A 23,626-nucleotide genomic window follows, 5' to 3' on the forward strand; every position below is an offset into this window, starting at 1 on the left:
CTGCTGGCCAGCAGCCTCCTGAAAGAATTACAGCTCATTCTACTAGAGCGGTAGCTTCCACATGGGCTTTTAAAAATGAGGCTTCTGTTGAACAGATTTGTAAGGCGGCGACTTGGTCTTAGCTTCATACTTTTTCTAAATTCTATAAATTTGAAACTTTTGCTTCTTCAGAGGCTATTTTTGGGAGAAAGGTCTTACAGGCAGTGGTGCCTTCCGTTTAAGCGCCTGCCTTGTCCCTCCCTTCATCTGTGTCCTATAGCTTTGGTATTGGTATCCCACAAGTAATGGATGATCCGTGGACTGGATACACCTTACAAGAGAAAACAAAATTTATGCTTACCTGATAAATTTATTTCTCTTGTGGTGTATCCAGTCCACGGCCCGCCCTGTCATTTTAAGGCAGGTGTTTTTTATTTTTAAACTACAGTCACCACTGCACCCTATAGTTTCTTCTTTCTCTTGCTTGTCTTCGGTCGAATGACTGGGGGTGGGCAGTTAGGGGAGGAGCTATATAGACAGCTCTGCTGTGGGTGATCCTCTTGCAGCTTCCTGTTGGGAAGGAGAATATCCCACAAGTAATGGATGATCCGTGGACTGGATACACCACAAGAGAAATAAATTTATCAGGTAAGCATAAATTTTGTTTTTTATTCCACTTTCTTTCCTTTCTCCTTTTTTGACTATCTTATATTCCCCTGTATACCTAATTTCACATCTTTATACATATTGATTCTATGTTGATATATAACTTTGTGTCAGTATATGCTTTGTGTATAACCATATATTTCCCCTGTCTGTTATATGTACACACTTATTTATTTTATTTATTTATATATATATATATATATATATAAATATATATATATATATATATAATTATACTATAATTGCGTTTGTAACGCAACCGGCGCCAGTTGCGCAAGCATCCTCAAAGGAATGTTGCCTGTGCGAGGCAGCCAAAAGAATGTTGGCTGCTAGGAATCCACCTGGATTCCTAGGGATCCACCGGGGTCATCCTGCCATTTGTGGAATCCACCTGGATGCAGCGTAGGCAAACCTGAAGCCTTAATAAAAATAAAAAAACACGCCTGCACAAATTAACGAAAAAACACGTAACCGCCCGCACGAAATAACAAAAAACCTAACCGCCTGCACAAAGTATTAACAAACGCCTAAACCGCAAACCCCCACATCACAAAATAATAAAGTAATTAACCCCTAATCCGCAAATAACATAATTAAAATATTAACCCCTAAACCGCCAACCCCCATATCACAATAAACCTAATTAACCTATTAACCCCTTAACCACCAAACCCCCACATCGCAATAAACCTAATTAACCTATCTCCTAAACCGCCAAACCCCCACATCGCAATACACTTAATTAACCTATTAACCCCTAAACTGTCAAATCCCCACATCACAATAAACCTAATTAACCCCTAAACTGCCAACCCCCCCACAACGCAAATAACTAATTTAATTACTATGCCCCCTAACCTAACACACTTTAAATGAAGCCCAATACTAAGTTACAATTAAAATAATAAAACCTAACATTAAATTAGAAAAAAGATAATATAAAATTACAAAAAATAATAAACTATAAAATTACAGAAAAAAATTAACAAAAATTAAAAAAATTAAACCTAATCCCTATGACAAAAAAACAAAATAAAAACACCCCCTAAAATACTAATAGCCCTTAAAAAGGGCCTTTTGTGTGGCATTGCCTTAAGTTAAACAGCTCTTTTACATTTAAAAAATACTAAGTCCCCCCTAACAGTAAACACCCCCCACCCAACAAATCCCACAAAATAAAAAAGATAACACTAAAGGGGCATTTTATGGGCATTGCCCTTAAAAGAGTATTCAGCTCTTTTACAGCCCATTAAATTCCAAAACTTAAAAATAAAAAAATCCTAAAACTAAGCCCCAAATAGGTTCTCATCGTTCTTGAAGTCCAGCGGGCTTCTTCCAGGTGGCTCCATCATCTTCTATCTTCATCCGGAGTGAAGGCAGCGCGGAACAGAAGAGCAGAGCTGGCTTCCCCATTGCATGGATCCTCAGCGACTGCAGGGCCGTCTTTAATATAGGGCAAAAGGGGCAGCTGCCCAGGGCCCAGTCTTTGTTGTGGGGCCCAAGAGTCATAAAAAAAAAAATATTAAAAAATAAAAAAAAAATTGTTCATGCCAAACTGCTGATGTCAAGTGACATGGGGGACACACACAGTCAGTCCTAATACTGTCACAGTCAAAAGTTCTCTGCTTATATTTATTTGTGCACTGTGCAAAGCCCTAACTTGGCATCCAGCCAATCCCACTGCATCAGAAAAGGTCCTGCTGGGGTTACCACTGTTACCAGGTAACTGCTCTGGTGGTGGGGACTGTTCAGGGTAGGGTTGACTGTGGCTCATGCAGCAGGAAGCTGGAGTGGCAGGCACGTGAGGATTTGAACATATGCAGACACTGCTCTCTTCAGTCGAGGCTGTGTGACTCGTCTCACACTGTATCCCTGCAGCCTTGGACAGACAGCAGTCAGCATCCAGTCTGCTTGTCCCCTTAGCCCTACTCTTTCTGTTGTGGCCCTCAGATCAACTAACTAAAGTTTGTTAGGGGAACAGTGCTTTGTAGAAAGGTGTCAGTGGGAAGAATAAGTGATTGCACACACGCCCCTCCCCCATGCAGCATCTTCTAGTGCAGGGTGAGAGGGAACTTGTTCCTAGCAGAGAAGTGACATGTGCTGCTGTAGCTGATGTATAGTACCATGCTGATACTTCACATATTAAGGTAAGGTTTATTTTTACAGATTTTTTCTCTCTGTCTCAGATTTTACAGCTTCCCATAGTAGTTCTGCTGTTCCAGTCAGTAAACTTATATTTGTCTGCACCTCCATGCTTCCTCCTCCGTCTTTACCTTGCTTTTCTCCTGTTGGCTGCCCTAAATCTCTTTACTCAGCTAACCTCACACCAGAATCACATTTAAAAGCATCAGCTTGATTGATTAGATGATCCATAGCTGATCTTGTTCTCCCCAAATGTCAAGATTCCCCCTTACAGGACAGACACACCTCAGTATACTGCACAGTGCATACATACTTTGTATTTTTAATATTGGCCCCAGTACAGGTTACTAGAACCTTTTCCACTTTCATTGGAAATAAATAAACACCCCATCTAAACAAATTATGTGAGATGCCATTTAGTTGTTGTTTATTTAACGTGTGATGTTTGTTATGCCAAGTGTGGTTATATTATTATGTATGCTATAAAGTGTGTGTGTGTGAGAGGGAATGTGTGTGTACATGTATATGTGTATGCTCTGGAGAGTGTGTGTTTGTGTGTACATGTGTATGCTCTGGAAAATGTGTGTATGGGTTAGGAGAGTTTGTTATGTTAGGCATTCCCTTAGTATTCATGAAAGTGGTAATTTTGCTGTACAGTGGCTGTCTAAACAATAAATATGTAGTGAATATCCCAAAAATGGTGAGATGCTTTTAGGGGAGCCCAAAATAAATTCTTGCACAGAGGCCCTGTAGACATTAGGTCCACCACTGATTTTTACTATGCCATGCCATGCATCGCATTCAATTTTATGTACTTAAAAAAATATATACTGTTAATATATAAATAAATTAAAAAACATTTAATTAATTAGTAAATTAAATATATTAAATTAATCCACAGTACTGCTTAGGTCCAGTTCCACATAATGCAATTTATTTCATTATTTTTTTTTTTTTAAATGATTAGCCCAGCAGTGGGAAAAAATTAATTTAGTTGTTTTTTGGGATGTTGGGGTGGAGAGCGAAACTGCATGGGGGGCCCAATAAAATGTTTGCCCAGGGTCCAGTCAATATTAAAGACAGCCCTGAGTGGGGGTTCTCAGTGTCGGGCTTAAGCAGGGGCGGTCCTCAGCCGACGTGGAGGCTCCTCTTCAATCGATCGTCTGTCGCACACTGAAGATTGAATGTGAGGTACCCCATATTTATTGGGGTAACGCATTCCTATTGGCTGAAATTTTGAAATCAGCCAATAAGATGAGAGCTACTGAAATCTTATTGGCTGATTTGAACAGCCAATAGGATTTCAGTAGCTCTAATCCTATTGGCTAATTTCAAAATTTCAGCCAATAGGAATGCAAGGTACCCCAAATTGAATGCGGTACCTTGCATTCAATCTTCAGTGTACGACGGACATCGGATGAAGAGGAGCCTCCACGCCGCGGAGGAACGCTGTCATTGAGGACCGCCGCTGAGGATCCACGCATCGGGGAAGACAGTTCCGCACCTTCGATCCACGCTGCCTTCTTTCCGGATGAAGATAGACGATGATGGAGCCGCCTGGAAGAAGACCTTCTCCACAGGACTTCAGGAACGGTGAGTACCTATTTGGGGCTTAGTCTTATGCTTTTTTTTATTTTTTTAGATTAGGGTTTTTGGGGATGGAAAAGAGCTGATTGCCCTTTTAAGCACAGTAAAAGAGCTGAATACCCTTTTAAGGGCAATGCCCATACAAATGCCCCTTTAGGGGCAATGGGTAGTTTATTTTTTTTAGTGTTAGTGTTTTTATTTTGGTGGGTGGGGGGTTTTACTGTTAGGGGGTAATTGGTCATTTGTTTAGGTAGAAGAGCTGTTTAACTTAGGGCAATGCCCTACAAAAGCCCTTTTAAGGACTATTGGTAGTTTAGTATTAGATTAAGGGATGTTTTTATTTTTGGGGGGATTTTTTATAGGGGTATTTAGTTTAGGTTTACATTTTTTATTTTGGATAGCTTTGTTTATTCTGTAATTTAATTTTTTTTATTTTGTGTAATTTGTGCTCTGGGGTTTGTAGATTTTTTTTTAAATAGACTTATCGTCTAGTGTGTGTGTGTGTGTGTGTATGTGTGTGTGTGTGTGTATATATATATATATATATATATATATATATATATATATATATATATATATATATATATATATATATATATATATATATATATACTGAAGAAATGACACTTTGCTACAATGTAAAGTAGTGAGTGTACAATCTGTATAACAGTGTACATTTGCTGCCCCCTCAAAATAATTCAACACACAGCCATTAAAGGGACAGTATACACTTTTATATAACTGCATGTAATAGACACTACTATAAAGAATAAGATTCACAGATACTGATATAAAAATCTACTATAAAAGTGTTTAAAAACGTACTTAGAAGCTCTCAGTTTAGCTCTGTTGAAAAGGCAGCTGGAAAGCCCACTGCAAGTGGGAAATAAGACACTCCCCCCTCCCCCTTCTTTTGCATATGAAAAGACCCTTTACACAAACAGGAGGTAGCTGACGGTATTCTCATAAAACTTTGGGGCTTGGTTAGGAGTCTTAAAATCAGAGCAATATTATTTAAAAATAAGCAAAACTTTACTCTAAAAAACAAAACAAAAAAAAACTTTATGGGCTATATAAATAGATCATCTACAAAACATTTATGCAAAGAAAAAATGAGTGTATAATGTCCCTTAAATGTCTAAACCGTTGGCAACAAAAGTGAGTACACCCCTAAGTGGAAATGTCCAAATTGGGTCCAAAGTGTCAATATTTTGTGTGGCCACCATTTTTTTAAAGCACTGCCCTAACCCTCTTGGGCATGGAGTTCACCAGACCTTCACAGGTTGCCACTGGATTCCTCTTTCACTCCTCCATCACAACATCATGGAGCTGGTGGATGTTAGAGACCTTGCACTCCCCCACCTTCCTTTTGAGGTTGCCCCACAGATGCTTAATAGGGTTTAGGTCTGGGGACATGCTTGGCCAGTCCATCATCAGCTTCTTTAGCAAGGCAGTGGTCATCTTGGAGGTGTGTTTGGGGTCATTATCATGTTGGAATACTACCCTGCGGCCCAGTCTCCAAAGGGAGGGGATCATGCTCTGCTTCAGTATGTCCCAGTACATGTTGGCATTCATGGTTCCCTCAATGAACTGTAGCTCCCCAGTGCCAGCAGCACTCATGCAGGCCTAGACCATGACACTCCCACCACCATGCTTAACTGTAGGCAAGTCACACTTGTCTTTGTACACCTCACCTGGTTGCCGCCACACACGCTTGACACCATCTGAACCAAATAAGTTTATCTTGGTCTCATCGGAATACAGGACATGGTTCCAGTAATCCATATCCTTAGTCTGCTTGCCTAAACAAAGGAGGATCTCCAATAATGCAAAATTCTTTATTCCATTCAAGTAACCAGGACAGTTTTAAAAAAAGACACAACGTTTCGGGGGCCAATGCCCCTTAATCATGTAACAAAGATTAAGGGGCATTGGCCCCGAAACGTTGTGTCTTTTTTTTTTATTATCCTGTCCTGGTTACTTGAATGGAATAAAGAATTTTGCATTATTGGGGATCCTCCTTTGTTTTTTATGCACTATATTGTGGGAGCAAGGTAATAGCTCTCGGTGGCCCTCCTGGTTAGTGTTTAGTGCTGGATTCCACAATTATTGCTTAGTCTGCTTGTCTTCAGCAAACTGTTTTACTTTACATTGTAGCAAAGTGTAATTTCTTCAGTGTTGTCACATGAAAAGATATAAAAAAAAACAACCCATAAATGTGAGGGGTGTACTCACCTTTGTCAGATAATGTGTGTATGTGTATATGTATGTGTGTGTGTATGTGTGTGTGTGTATATGTATATATATATATATATATATATATATATATATATATATATATATATATATATATATATATATATATATATATATATGTAGCAGAGATGTGCACTCTCACATTCAAAACATCTGCCAGGGTGCTAGTGGATATTCACAACAACAGAAAAGAAAACTTGCACTCACTGGATTTTTTAAACTTAATTACGTAACACGGTCACAGTAAAAATAAGTTTTCTGTTGTTGTATGTGTGTATATGCAGTATGTGTGTGTGTGTATATATATATATATATATATATATATATATATATATATATATATATATATAAAGGTATCACTGCATACTGCAATACTTCGTTTTTTGAGCATCTTATATATACACACACACACACACACTGTATGTATATCTGCCTGTGTTAGCTGTGTCTAGTTAATAAGTACTTTTACTGTCCCTGATAACACAGGGTGAACATCTCTTTAGATAATTTGTTGGTGTAATCTATCTGTGGTATGTATAGTTTCTCCCTCTGGCCATACAAATGTAGTTGTTTCTGATCATTTGTAGTTTTACTAACAGGATTACGTTTCTCCATAGATTGAATCCGGAGCTGTCAAAACAGAAGGTAAGAATCACATCTGTAGTAATGGCAATAATTATGGTGAACATCTTAAAAAATAAAAATAAATACAAAGTTAATTGATGCTAAATAATCTTTAAAGTTATCTTTTCTTATTAATCCACAATATATACAGTGTGCGTATGTATGTGTCTGTATGTATACATATAAGTGCCTCTTTGTGCATACAATACCCCTGCAATGATGTTAACATACAAATACATTTTTAACCCAGGGAAGAAATAATGAGTCAAATTGTTTCTGATAATTTATTGTCAATTAATAATTGTCATAATTGTTTAAAAATAACCCTGTGAATGTCTACAATCACTGTATATAACTTTTTATATAATTTGCTTTTATTTTTGCATGTTTATTTGCACTTATATAAAGTGCACAAATTATTTAATAGTGTTGAACAGCCAATTTTTTTTGCATATACAGCTTGCCAAAAATAAAATGAAACTGATCCTCAATTTTCTGACCAAATTAGTGGTTACAGTTTCATGGGCAGATTGCTTACAGCGGAGGGGGGGGGGGGGGGCTCTCCAGATCTTAAGCAAAATGATTTATAAAGATTTGTTTTTTCTGCTGCAGATTTTTATCAAGTATGTACCAATGCTCTGCACATAAATGGTCACTTTTAGAAACTTGCACTAAAAGCAAGAAATCTGCAGAGCATTACTTCCATTTGTTGGAAATCTGCAGTAAATCTCTGTCTCGAACATTCCATAATAAGACAGATGTTTTACTGATAATTGACTGAGATATTTTTGCAAATTTGTGTCAAGAAAGGGATACTTATTTCTTAAATATTTGATATAAAAAGGATATATGGAATAGTAGATAGTACAACTCCAACAATAAAATTTTTTTACTTTTTTTAAATAACTGGTGTTGTCGCTATTTTATACATTTTGGGACTATTTTGGGGGGGGGGGGGGAGCCTGGCAGGTTAATTAACTAAGAATAGAGTTGTGTATGGCTGACAAGGGCTAGAGAGCCTTTAGAACAGTCAGGATAGCATGAGAATTTCTGCAAATCTATGACAAGTAACGGGTGGGACATTGCAGCTTACAATTTTGGTCAGAAAATAGATAACTAAGCAGTGTCATTCAAAGGAAATCTATACATCAGTTTTGCTGTGTGAGTAGTATTTTTTTTTTTAATTTTTTTTTTTTGCCAGTGTTCTCAAAGTCTATGACAGGAATGTGATTGAGGTTTCTTCTGTAAAAAATTTTTTGGCAGCAAAGGGGTTAGTAAAAGCCTGTTGGTCAGATGTTAACTTTGTTGTGTTTTTGGGTCAATGGCCGAAATGTCCCCAACCCTAACTTGTAAAAATGGATAGGGGCAGCAGAGGGAGCAAGAGAGCAGGGAATGCATAGCTTGCAAAAGGAAACTAATTTCATTTTATATGTATATGCATAACATTTAAACACCATGTTGAAAAAATGTGTATCAAAAATGTTTCATAACAATGTTTGTAAAATGTCATTGTTTTGATTCTGTTTATCTTTGCTATGGTCTATTGGGATAGATCTACTAGGGATCAATAAATCACTATGTAGCATGTAGCTGGGTCAGGTATCTAAAGTCTCCATAAGGCACTACAGCCTTACTGATGGTAGTAGGAAAAGCACAAATTAGTGGGCAAAATAATAAAATTACACTGGGGAATTGAGAATTGACTTTAAAGGGATGTTTTGTTGTAAGGGATAGTAAAGTCCAAATTAAACTTTCATGATTCAGATAGGGCATGCAATTTTAAACAACTTTTATCATCAGATTTACTTTGTTCTCTTGTTATTCTTAGTTGAAAGCTAAACCTAGGTAGGCTCATATGCTAATTTCTAAGCCCTTGCAGCCCGCCTCTTATCTGAATGCATTTGACAGTTTTTCACAGCTAGAGGGCGTTATTTCATGTGTTGCATATAGATAACACTGTGCTCATGCACGTGAAGTTATTTAAGAGTCGGCACTAATTGCCTGAAATGCAAGTTTGTCAAAAAAAACTGAGATAAGGAGGCAGCCTGCAGAAGCTTAGATGCAAGGTAATTACAGAGGTAAAAATTATATTTCTATAACAGTGTTGGTTATGCAAAACTGGGGTATGGTAAATAAATGGATTATCTATCTTTTTAAACAATAACATTTTTGGTGTTTACTATCTCTTTAAAAAGGACTAGACTGTAAGGTATGCTTAATAGAAATCTTTAAAATATGTGTAATTCATAATTTAAATATTTTTTTTTTTACAATTTATTTATTTATTAACTTTATTTGCGAAGGGTCCATTACTTCCTGTCACAACCCTACAAGGGGACTGGGGTCTCTACAGGAAGCCAAACGATCAGATTTTCCTTTTGAAGTGTTGCTAGAAGACACAATAAAATTGTTGCAGTCAATTTATTGCCAATGCTCAGTAGAGGACTTTTGCAACAAACATCATGTGACATTAGAACTTAAGTTTTGTAATGGTGAAACCATTATATAGCTGCAGGCAGTGGCTACATTGAGAATTTCTGAGTGCTCATTTAGCAAGAAAACAGGTACGTACCGTACGTTGCTTGCTGATTTTAGCACAATTTTTTTATTTTTATGTTTACTTAAAAATATATATGTGAATATATATATTACTAAAGGAGCACTGTTTCATATCATGTTAATGCTTATCTAATTCATATATATATTGGTACAGATAATGGAATCACCACTGACAGAAAGGATACTGCCACATATCATTTATTATACTATGATATTCATAGGGATATATATATATATATATATATATATATATATATATATATATATATATATATATATATATATATATATATATATATATATATATATAATACAAGGAAAGGAGATACCATTTGAGAAAAATGTTGTATTACAGAGTTTGCACTACAATACACAGAGAGACACAATTATAATACAGAAAGAAAAAGAATCATTGAAACCATAGAACCTTTTCTTACAGAACCCACCCTCTCATATACAGAGGGAACAGCAACATAGCTTACTCTCTAATGTGCCAAATGACTTATAATGTGTATCTTTATCTCCACAGATTTGTTTTTCCTAATAAACCCATCATGGCCTCAGAGTTATCACATTTGGACACTTGCACTGCAGTCAGTGAAGGTCAGTCTCTTTCCTCTGCTCAGGGATTAAACACCATGACTGACACCCTTAAGCAGACAGAGGGCGCCCCAACAGGCACTGAGACCTCCAATTATGAACCTCTCACCAGCTTGTCACCAGGGAATAAGGAGGAAGCAGGGGTGCCTTTAATTACTGTAACAGCAGAAGAAGGAGCAGGTAGGGAGAGGCAGAAGGCAAGTGATGAGAAGGGATGCACTGAGGGAGAAGAGGCAGGAGGAGAAGCATTTAAAGAGAGACAAGGGACAGAAGAGAAAGGGGTATATAGTGACCAACAGACAGAAGGTGAGAAAGAGACCGCTATAGAATCAAAGCAGGCAGAGGAAATACTGAAATACCATACAGAGGAACACAAGGAAGGAAAACAGTCAGATATACAGGGTCAGGGAGAAGATGTCTGTATTGAAAAACAGGGAACAGCAGGGGAGGTTGGGCATACTGAGGGGCAGAGGGCAGCTGAGGAGCATGGGCATATTGGGGGGCAGGGAACAGTAGGGGAAGTTGGGCATACTGAGGGGCAGAGGGCAGCTGAGGAGCATGGGTATATTGGGGGGCAGGGAATAGTAGGGGAGATTGGGGAGGAGTTTAGGAATGTTGAGAGACAGGGAGCAGAAGATAAAGTATCTAGAGATAATCAGGAGACCGAAGAGGCAGTACAGATGGCAACAGATGGAGAGCAAGAGGAGATAGCACAGTGTGGGGGAGATGAAAGGGCACAGGAGATAGTTGAGGATGTTATAGACCTAGTAGAGCCTGATACAGTAATGAAGGTGTCACCCAGAGAGGAGCAAACAAAAGGAGAGTCAGAGACAGACAGTGCTGAGAGGAGAGAAGCAGCATGTCATGTATCAAGTGAGACAGAGGAACAGGTGATAGAAAGAGAGCATGGACAGGTGACCACAGAAACAGCAGATAAAGATGCAAAGGTGACAGATGTGCTAGTGCCAGATACACAAGCACAACTATCAGGAAGAGGTGCAGATGTACAGGAGTCAGCTGACCTTATAGATTTAAAGGAACATGTGACTGATACCCAAATAATTGTGGAGAGAACAGATGTAAAAGGGACAGGCGAAGGCGCAGAGGAAGAAGTGTCAGGACAGGGGATACTTGTAGATGTGCAGGTGACAGATAGAGAGGAAAGGCCTGGTGTACAAAGGACAGATTTAGAGAAAGCTCCAGGGGCTGCAGTAACAGCAGAGGGCACAAATGCTAATGTGCAGGTGCTAAGAGAGGCTGTTAGTGCAGATGAAGAATCAACAGGAGAGATTATTGGTACAAGTGTAGAGGTATGTGCTGAGGGAACAGGTGCACTTGTGACAGGTGCTGATTCCTCAAGTGAGGAGACAGAAAAACCAGCCTTAGGAGAGTTGGAGCATAGAAATGCACAGGCAGCAGGTGCGGCAGGAACAAAAGGTGTCATAGACAGTGAAGGGAAGGGAGAAGCAGCAGCTAAAGTGGGGTTAGTCAGAGAGGCGAGTGCCTCAGGTGAGGAAACAGAAAGGAAAGTGACACCTGATCCTGCTACGGTCTCTGTTAGGGAGGGGACAGCTGAGCCAGACTGCCCAGCGGCATGCTGGGAGAAGGAGTGTCAGCACTTTATGTGTAATGATAGGGAGGCGAGGGCAGATACAGCTGAGCAGACACAGCAAGTGACAGTCACTGGGCAGGACCTCAGTAACAGCACATCTGAAATGAGAGACAGGGACAGCATGGTAGAGGGGGAGACCCCTGTGTCCGAGACTCCCATAGAAAAGGAGATCCGGCTGATTATGGAGAGGGAGCAGGTCCTACGACAAGAAAGGGGCATCAGCATTCCTGTGGGGCAGCAGGAGTTTGTGGAGCTGCGCAGGAAAACTATAACTGGGGAACAGGCTGCACCTGCGTCCAAGGAGAGGCAGCTGGCAGGAGCACAGATGCAAAGAGAAATCCAGCAGGAGACCCGCAGGGAGCAAGACCTTGTACAGTTGGGCCAAGTGATGGGCACCTATGACCGTGGGCAGCAACAAGAGCTGCAAGAGAAGAAGATGATGTTTGAAAGCTTTGCAACAGGTTAGCTCTATCCCTCTTGTACATCTGTAAAAAGCCTCTTTATTTTCATCCTAAAATAATTCCTTTTCACATTTCACCTGTTAAGTCTACCTGTCCCTTTAAAGGTCTATTTTTTGCCTGCAGCTAGTACCCATCCCCCATTAACATCTAATTTGACAAGCTTTACCTGTCTTCTGCCCCATCACCCGGAGACAAACTAAACGGTAAAGCTTGTAACAGAAACTGTCACCTAGAAACCCAAATCAGTTTCCCATAGAAATAAAAAAATACAGTTCTGAACAAAAGCTTGTAAAACAAATATTTTTTTTCTGAGACTGAGGGAAACAAAAATAAAATGCAGATGTTACTCACCAAAAATAAGACTTTATCTCAGTGAGTATAATAATAATTGATATTATTAATTTACAATTAACTATATGTACAAGTTATCAATGGACTGGTAAGAAAAATTCAATCCAATTTGAAAGGTGTAAACTTTATCTTCAGAATCATCTAAAGGAAAAACTATTGAAACAAATATTTGATAATATACACACTTTTATACTAGTTAGGGGTTAAAAGCTAATAGCTCAGAGAAAAGTTACTAGCCCACTCAATATTAAATATAGGGGGAAAAAAAAAAAAAAAAATATATATATATATATATATACACATATATACACAGATAGTGAATCAGCATATACGGCTAGATTATGAGTGGAGCACAAAATTGAGCTAATGCGTTCGCATTGAATGGAAGCTTTGCGCAAAATAGAGCGTGCTTCCATAGGCTCAATGAGACACGGCATGAGAACCAAGCGCAGTGATGGCAGCAAATTGTAAATATATATGTATATGATTATATACATATATATATATATTTACGTGTATATACAAATATTAACACAAATATATATGTATACAAGCATATACATATAAATTTACAGGGAACCCACAGTTACCATAGACCTCAATGTAAAGGCACTTTTCAGTGGCGTTTTTTTTTTCTTCCAAATACCACACCTCCGCCATCTTTAGCCCCCAAAAACTGCATAGTGCAGATTTTTTTTTTTAAATTATACTTTAACTTGGGGCCTATTGGGGCACTTTTAAACAATTAACCAGAGGTCTGACCTCTAATGTAATGGCTGGTTATTTATCGCGTGCCCATAAATGGGCAAATTTGCCTATTTGCGGTTGCGCAATAAATTAGCGCTCCACTTGTAGTCTGGCCCATAGGTGGGTGTATAGCTTTATACAAACATGGGTGAATATAGAAATAGGAGGTGTATATATATATATATATATATATATATATATGCGTGTGAATAGACAAATAGGAGGAGGTATGGCTACATATAGATGGGTGAACTGGAAATAGAAAGGGCTATAGGAGAAAGGTATACAGAAAAATACAAATCCAGTTTTCAGTGTAAGTACTATAGGACTCCAAACTTAGGAAACCATTCCAAACAGGGTGTGCAACAAGCTACAAGAATTTGTTTAAATGTACCATTTCTAATTGTTACATATAATTTGGTAATAATTTCTGAAAATGTCCATGATGTATTATGATGTAAAAGTTTAAACTATATACTAAACTAAATTAATGTTTGTAATAAATCGTTAAATGAAGGTAATAATTATAATAGATAATATGGAACATTGGCAGATTTAATACAAATCCCAGATAATACCATACTACAATAAACAGCAAAATGTCCATTATTAGGAAAGGAAAATACCCAGAAAGGAAATAAAGTTATACATTTTGATAAATTTACAAAAATCACTCACTGTGCTATAACAAATTTCCCACCCAAAAAATATAGTACTTAATGGCACCTGCTAATGAAAGCAGATTGGAGATATTTGGGGAGTTTTATATTCCAGAAGATGTAAAGGAAAGCATTAGGATATGTTTGTCTAGCAGCAGAAAATGTGAGGCCATTATAGTGATAAAATGACATGGCTCTAGTTGGTTAGAGCAGGGCTCGACAAACCCAGGGGGCCAGGGAGCCACTGGCTCCTAACTTTTTGGGTCATTTTTCATATATCTATATACAAATACCACTGTGTCTGGCTCCTAAAAGTTCATTTGGCTTTTAATATTTAAACAGATTTGTCAAGCACTGTGTTAGAGCTATGTGTTCAACCCCTGCAATGGACTGCTGGTCCCAAGCAAAAACTGCAACTAATCCATTCACAACCTAGCTGTTTACCTAGTTTTCCACTTGGGACCAGTTATACTGTAACTATGTGTTTAGCCCCTTTGCAGGTGTTAAACACATAGCCTTGCCACTCTGCTAGTGATAAAATTACATGCTCTTACAAATTACATGTATGTCATTTTATCATTATAATAACCCTTTCACTCTGTGTGTGTTTGTGTGTGTATATATATATATATATATATATATATATATTGTATATGTGTGTGTATATATGTATATATATATATATATATATATATGTGTATATATATATATATATATATATATATAATCTCAAATACACAAATAGTGACCGCACCACCTAATGTAATATGCTGTGCTCCGGCACGGGATGGAGTCTGGTCCTAGACTCAACATAAATAAAATCAAGCCTCGCTCCATGACCTCCCTGACCAAGTCCCAGTATCCTAGAGGGCCAATCCGGCACTGCACACTTGCTTCATTCTCTTGCTGTCCTTTGTTGAAAAGCATACTTAGGTAGGCTCAGGAGCATCAAGGCACTACTGTGAGCTAGAATGGTGGCTGCACATATATGTCGGTTATCATTGTCTCACCAGATGTGTTCAGCTAGCTCCAAGTAGTGAATAGCTGCTCCTTCAACAAAGGATACCACAAGAATGCAGCAGATTTGATAGTAAAAGTAAATTGGAAATTTGCTTAAAATTGTATGCTCTTACTGAATCATGAAAAAAAATATTTTGGATTTCATGTCCATTTAAGTATATTAAAGGGACAGTCTACACCAGAATTTTTATTGTTTTAAAAGATAGATAATCCCTTTATTACCCATTCCCCAGTTTTACATAACCAACACAGTTATATTAATATACTTTTAACCTCTGTGATTATCTTGTATCTAAGCCTTTGCAAACTGCCCCTTTATTTCAGTTCTTTTGACAGACTTGCAGTTTAGCCAATCAGTGCCTGCTCCCAGATAACTTCACGTGCATGAGCACAGTGTTATCTATATGAAACACATGAACTAACACCCTCTAGTGGTGAAAAACTGTTAAAATGCATTCTGAAAAGAGGTGGCCTTCAAGGTCTAAGAAATTAGATTATGAACCTCCTAGGTTAAGCTTTCAACTAAGAATACCAAGAGAACAAAGCAAAATTTGTGATACAAGTAAAATGGAAAATTGTTTAAAATTACATGCCCTGTCTGAATCATGAAAGTTTATTTTGGCCTAGACTGTCCCTTTAAGCGATTGACAACAGTTGTTCGAAAAACATCTTTTATAAAAGGAGAAATACCACAAGGATTTATGATTTGGGGCGCGATCCGATATAGATCGCAGTTTGCGGCGCAAGCGAGGGAACCGGCGTCGCCCGCAGTTTCAGCTCGCAACTCGAGCTATCCCATATAAGTCGCCGTCAGATGCTAACGTGCCGTAAGTCTGACAAACCAGTGATGTCCAGAAATCTGCGTAAGTACAAATTTCTGGCGTCGCCAGTGACTTGCGGCACGTTAGAAACTGCCGGCGCCTATAAAACCTGACTAAAGTCTAAAACACCCGCACTGTCTAACACGCCTCCCTAACATAGCCCGACAAGTCTAACACGCCTCCCTAACATAGCCCGCACTGTCTAACCCTCTATCCGCTATCCCCCCTCACTATCCTAACAATAAAAAAGCTATTAACCCCTAAACCGCCGCTCCCGTACCCCGCCGCAACCTAATAAAGTTATTAACCCCTAAACCGCCGCTCCCGTACCCCGCCGCCAGCTATATTATATCTATAACCCCCTAAAGTGAGCCCCTAACACCGCCGCCATCTATATTAAAATTATTAACCCCCAATGTAAGCCCCTTACACCGCCGCCATCTCTATTAAAATGATTAACCCCTAATTTAATCTACCTACCCCGCCGCCAGCTATATTATCTATGTTAACCCTAAGTATATTATAGTTAATATAGGTATTACATTATATATATTAACTTTATTAACCCTAATTATATTAGGGTTAATATAGTTAATATAGTTACTATAGTATTTATATTAACTATATTAACTCTATCTAACCCTAACACCCCTAACTAAATTTATATTAAATTAATCTAATTCATTTATAAACTAAAATATTCCTATTTAAATCTAAATACTTACCTATAAAATAAACCCTAAGATAGCTACAATATAATTAATAATTACATTGTAGCTATGTTAGGGTTAATATTTATTTTACAGGTAAATTGTTAATTATTTTAAGTAGGTATAATAGCTATTAAATAGTTATTAACTATTTAATATCTACCTAGTTAAAATAATTACCCAATTACCTGTAAAATAAATCCTAACCTAAGTTACAAATACACCTACACTATCAATAAATTAAATCAACTACAAACATCTATCTAAAAATACAATTAAATTAACTAAACTAAATTACAAAAAATAAAAAAAGATTACAAGATTTTTAAGCTAATTACACCTATTCTAAGCCCCCTAATAAAATAATAAACCCCCAAAATAAAAAAAATTCCCTGCCCTATTCTAAATTAAACAAATTTCAAAGCTCTTTACCTTACCAGCCCTTAAAAGGGCCTTTTGTGGGGCATGCCCCAAAGAATTCAGCTCTTTTGCATACAAATACAATACCCCCCCCCCCCCATTACAACCCACCACCCACATACCCCTATTCTAAAACCACCCAAACCCTCCTTAAAAAAGCCTAACACTACCCCCCTGAAGATCTCCCTACCTTGTCTTCACCACACCGGGCCGAACTCCTGATCCGATCCGGGCGATGTCTTCCTCCAAGCGGCAAAGAAGAATTCTTCCTCCGGCGATGTCTTCCTCCAAGCGGCAAAGAAGAATTCTTCCTCCGGCGACGTCTTCCTCCAAGCGGCAGCAAAGTCTTCATTCTTCCGGCGGCATCTTCAATCTTCTTTCTTCGCTCCGCCGCTGCGGAGCATCCATCCCGGCCGACTACTGAACTTGGAATGAGGTACCTTTAAATGACGTCATCCAAGATGGCGTCCGCCGAATTCCGATTGGCTGATAGGATTCTATCAGCCAATCGGAATTAAGTTAAAAAAATCTGAATGGCTGATTGAATCAGCCAATCAGATTCAAGTTCAATCCGATTGGCTGATCCAATCAGCCAATCAGACTGAGCTTGCATTCTATTGGCTGATCGGAACAATGAAGACTTTGCTGCCGCTTGGAGGAAGACGTCGCCGGAGGAAGAATTCTTCTTTGCCGCTTGGAGGAAGACATCGCCGGAGGAAGAATTCTTCTTTGCCGCTTGGAGGAAGACATCGCCCGGATCGGATCAGGAGTTCGGCCCGGTGTGGTGAAGACAAGGTAGGGAGATCTTCAGGGGGGTAGTGTTAGGCTTTTTTAAGGGGGGTTTGGGTGGTTTTAGAATAGGGGTATGTGGGTGGTGGGTTGTAATGGGGGGGGGGTATTGTATTTGTATGCAAAAGAGCTGAATTCTTTGGGGCATGCCCCACAAAAGGCCCTTTTAAGGGCTGGTAAGGTAAAGAGCTTTGAAATTTGTTTAATTTAGAATAGGGCAGGGAATTTTTTTTATTTTGGGGGTTTATTATTTTATTAGGGGGCTTAGAATAGGTGTAATTAGCTTAAAAATCTTGTAATCTTTTTTTATTTTTTGTAATTTAGTGTTTTTTTTTTTTTTAATTTAGTTTAGTTAATTTAATTGTATTTTTAGATAGATGTTTGTAGTTTATTTAATTTATTGATAGTGTAGGTGTATTTGTAACTTAGGTTAGGATTTATTTTACAGGTAATTGGGTAATTGTTTTAACTAGGTAGATATTAAATAGTTAATAACTATTTAATATCTATTATACCTACTTAAAATAATTAACAATTTACCTGTAAAATAAATATTAACCCTAACATAGCTACAATGTAATTATTAATTATATTGTAGCTATCTTAGGGTTTATTTTATAGGTAAGTATTTAGATTTAAATAGGAATATTTTAGTTTATAAATGAATTAGATTAATTTAATATAAATTTAGTTAGGGGTGTTAGGGTTAGATAGAGTTAATATAGTTAATATAAATACTATAGTAACTATATTAACTATATTAACCCTAATATAATTAGGGTTAATATAGTTAATATATATAATGTAATACCTATATTAATTATAATATACTTAGGGTTAATATAGATAATATAGCTGGCGGCGGGGTAGGTAGATTAAATAAGGGGTTAATCATTTTAATAGAGATGGCGGCGGTGTAAGGGGCTTACATTAGGGGTTAATAATATTAATATAGCTGGCGGCGGTATAGGGGGATTAGATTAGGGGTTAATAATTTTTATATAGGTGGCGGCGGTGTAAGGGGTCAGATTAGGGGATAGATAAGGTAGATGACAGCGGTGTAAGGGGTTCTAATTAGGGGATAGATAAGGTAGATGGCGGCGGTTTTAGGGGCTCACAGTAGGGGGTTAGTTTATGTAGATGGCGGCGGGGTCCGGGAGCGGCGGTTTAGGGGTTAATAACTTTATTAGGGATTTCGGGGGGGGGGATCGCGGTTGACAGGTAGATAGACATTGCGCATGCGTTAGGTGTTAGGTTTATTTTAGCAGATCGCGGTTGACAGGGAGATAGACATTGCGCATGCGTTAGGTGTTAGGTTTATTTTAGCTGCCAGTTTAGGGAGTTACGGGGCTCCAATAGTCAGCGTAAGGCTTCTTACGGCTGCTTTTTGTGGCGAGGTGAAAATGGAGTAAGTTTTCTCCATTTTCGCCACGTAAGTCCTTACGCTGCATATTGGATACCAAACTGCGCGGGTTTGGTATACCTGCCTATAGCCCAAAAAACTACGGGCGACGGCAGAAATATACGCGCGTAACTTCTAGGTTACGCCGTATATAGGATACCAAACCCGCGCAAATATTGGCGTTGCCGGCTTTTGCGGGCGACGATTTTTATCGGATGGACCCCCTGAAGTCTAAGGTTAGAAGGTTTAAGAGTAACTTGCAAGAGGTTGATGAATGGCATAGCCTTCCAACAGAGGTGGTAAGTACAAATAAAATAAAGGAATTTGAAAATGCCTGCAATTTATTATTATTATTATTATTATTATTATTATTATTATTAATAATAATAATAATAATAATAATAATAATAATAATAATACTTAATAATAATAATATTGTTGTTCTTATTAGTAGTACTAGTAGTAGCGTGTCAACACATTCTGCAGCTGTATACAGGGAATACCAGGAAAGCAGACTAGCACAGAGGGATTATGTAGATCTGCTCCCTAGAGAGTTACAATCAGAGTGTAAATTGCAGACAAAAGGTAGGGGATTAGCATATGGTGAGTGCTCATTGTAAATGATAATCAGTTAAAGATGGCAAATTTTAGTTGGTCTTGGGTGTGCAATAGACTTATCTGAAGAGGTAGGTTTTAAGAAAGGATTTAAATCTTAGAATACCGGGGAAGAGTCTGATAGGATGACAGAAGGGAGATGGTGACGTGAGGATCTGAGAAGAAGTGAAGGGTAGTAGATAGAGATGAGAGAGATATATAGTGGGGTATGGGGTCAAGTCCAACAAAAAAAAGTGTGGGAACTCACCAAGACTTCCACCCTCCCTCACAATTAATATTGTTTATATATATATATATATATATATATATATATATATATATATATATATATATATATATATATATATAATCACACATGCGCACACACACACACACTGTATTTATATGTATATAATCTATACATTTTGGTTAATGAAAGCAAATTTAATCCAATGACCTGTTGAAGGGTTGTCTTTGGGCCTGAGAATCCCCCTCTGTCTCACCCATTTAAGGTGCAATAGTCCTATTTCTGCTGAGGGGAGCTAAATAACTCTAGAGCAAGCCACACAGAAATGTAAGAACCATGTGTAATAAAAGATAATATTCATAACTGTGGTGATAACATAGCAGGACCGCTGACAGTCTTACGTTTAGTGTATTGTAGGAAGGATTACTGCCCACTACTAGAGGATCTCACTATCTCTCTAACCAGACTGTGCTTCAGGAACTCCCAGCAGCAGCAGTGTTTACTGAGGTGTTTCTGTTCTCTGTCCAGAGGGAACTTGGTTCCGCCTGCAAAAATAGTGCAGAAACTCCTTTCCCATGCTTTCCCACCCGACTTGAACCCTGGGTATGATATTGTAGAGAACTTGATAGGTGAGGGTTAGAATTTTAAAGGATTATTAAACAGTATGAGATTGTAATTTAAAATGTTCAATTATGTATAGTAAAAAAAAACCTTTGCAGTATACTTTTATTATTTAGTTTGCCCCCTTTTCCTGTAATTTAACTCTGAAAATGTTTGGGAGCTGCCATATTTAAACTTAAGTTTCCTTTTATATATATTTCCTCCTGCTGTCTGCTGATGACAATTAAGGACTGATATAAAACAGGCAATAAAAGAGACTGTCCAAACAAGTCTGTGTGGAACCTAAGATTCTTATCTCAAATGGTTTTTACACAGCAGAAACAGCTAGACCGAAAACATGGTGGTGCCATTCCTTTATTAGTATTATTATTTAATTGTAAAGTGTCAACAGATTCTGCAGCTCTAACTTTATATATAAAGTAAACTACTTTATAGAAACTTAACTTTTACATTTATGTTTTCAATATTTAAATAACTAATCTAATTTTAAAAACACATTTACATAATATTCTAAGGCTAATTTTTGCTTTGGATACATCATTATGTTTAGCATTTATTTACTGTTTAATATCCTTTTAAAGGGACATTATACACTAGATTTTTCTTATATAGCCCATACAGCTTTTATTTATTTTTTAAAATCTATAGTTTTGTTTCTTTTTAAATAACAGTGCTCCGATTTTCAGACTCCTAACCAAGCCCCAAAGTTTTAGGAGAATACTGATGTATACCTACTCCAGATTGCTCCTGTTTGTGTAAAGAGTCTTTTCATATGCAGAGGAAGGGGGTGGGGGAGTGTCTGTTATTTCCTACTCGCAGTGGGTGTTCCAGCTACCTTATTAACAGAACTAAACTGGGAGCATCTAAGTAAGTTTTTAAACGGTTTTATATTGGATTTTTAGATCAGTATCTGTGCATATTATTCCTTATAGTAGTGTCTATTACCTGCAGTTATATGAAAATTGGTGTATACTGTCCCTTTAAAGAGGCCATGGTTTTGCTGATTCTGGATAATAGAAACCAGGGTAGCAACTGACAGTGGAGCAGTGATAGAGGAACAGCAGGTAAAGTGAATGAACATAATTAAGATAAGAATAGTGCAAACATCTTGGGCCTTCTGTTTCTTAACTGCCATCAAAATATATCTTTCTTTGTTTATAAAGACAGAGCTGAAGAGGGGTGTGGATATATAGGGCTCGATTTATTATCCCGTGTGGGTCAGGGGCGTACATATTCACCCCTGTCCATCTGCCTTCTCTGGTGGGCAGCGATCCGTTTTTATCATTGCACATGAACCCTCCTGTGCGCTTGTGTGCAATCCCGCCCCCTGCCCAGCCAATCATGAGCGGGCAGGAGCTGTCAATCTCCCCAGACGGAAGTGCCCGGGAGTTTGAAATTCTCCACCTTAGAGGTGGACAGCATGGCAGGGAAGCAATGGTCTGATGGTCCTGATCTCAATCAAGCCATAGTTGGGAGATAAAAATAGAGAAAGAGGAGGCTATAGATAAACAAATTAATAGAGGGATGAAAGATGGTGGGTGGATGAATTGATTCCAGAAGAGATTTATTGAAAACTCTGTGCATAGATATTTCTATATTTTCCTTGATTCATTTTTTTGTTCATATACTAAGGGAATTCAATCACTGGGATTAAAAGGAAGGTGACACCTCAAAACTAATTTATTTCAATTTAAAGTCAAATTGATTTAGAATGGAAACCATCTCGCCACACCTAAAAGATCTGTTTTGATGTTTTGACCAAAAACAATGCAAAACTCTCCCTGAGCTGGAGTTGGCTGGTAGTAGAAAAATGTTTTATCTAGATAATGCCAGCTCATCTCTTTTTTATTTATTTTTTTCCTGAATTTCTCTTGTAGCTGTGCTTGGGTTTTGTTTATTGCAGTAGACTTTTGTATTGATGTCAATATCAGGTCTGTCACTAGGCCGTAGTGGAAATGTTGCTGGGACGGGGAAAAAAAATCACGATGGACATTGTATAGCTGAGATGTTACTAGTTCCATTCCCAAAAGGTGTGCAAACTCCAGTTAACCTATCTGATGCCACAGTGCTGCAACATAGTGTGCCATTGCTATTATGCAAGGGGTTAATACTAACTCTAACCATAACCACGGCGATGTTGCCACTTGCATGTTACCAAGATGGGTGACCAGTGACATCACTGAAATGCAATAACATGGGTGGTGAGATATTGTATAGATAATAGACAAGATATCTGCCTGCCAAGTCATTTGCAATATGTGTACATTCAGTAGTGTAGACAGATACTATTTAATTATTAAAGGCTGCTGCCGCATCTTAAGATATTCCTACATTACTGATCCGAGCTTACCATGTGTTTAACCCCTGCAAAATATTTAAACACATAGGCACAGTCCCAATTGGCAGCCACATAATTGCAGCTGGTTATTGTCAGCTACATGTGACTGCTGGATGCACTTTATTTCCTGTCAATCAAGCTTGTACATGAGACTGTACTTGACCATCAGTTTCTAAGTAAGGTCGGAGGTCAGCACTTGAGGATGTGTAAAAAGTGCTTATCTCTGTATTTAAAAAAAAAAAAGCCTAAGGCACTTTATATTACACAGTGTGTTACACAGTATGCTATTGACCTTTATTCCCCTTCAATTTATCTTCAGGATGGTCTTATACATATTTCAGGCATTATATCAATTCCTTACTTTATTTCTCTTCCATCAAGCTTCTCATGCCTCTCCAGATCTGCCATTTCTATTTACTAA

At 37.9% G+C, this 23,626-nt stretch overlaps 1 protein-coding gene across 1 annotated transcript in view; it reads left to right on the top strand.

Moving 5' to 3' along the window:
* MISP3 (MISP family member 3) overlaps positions 1-23,626 on the top strand; it is a 166,116-nt gene that overhangs the window by 116,702 nt on the left and 25,788 nt on the right. Inside the window, exon 2 of the mRNA XM_053719458.1 lies at positions 10,343-12,486. Coding sequence (XP_053575433.1) covers positions 10,368-12,486 — 2,119 coding nt within the window. The 5' untranslated portion in view covers positions 10,343-10,367. The remainder of the gene's footprint in view (positions 1-10,342; positions 12,487-23,626) is intronic.

Source organism: Bombina bombina, chromosome 6 (assembly GCF_027579735.1).
Source record: "Bombina bombina isolate aBomBom1 chromosome 6, aBomBom1.pri, whole genome shotgun sequence".
NCBI lineage: Eukaryota > Metazoa > Chordata > Amphibia > Anura > Bombinatoridae > Bombina > Bombina bombina.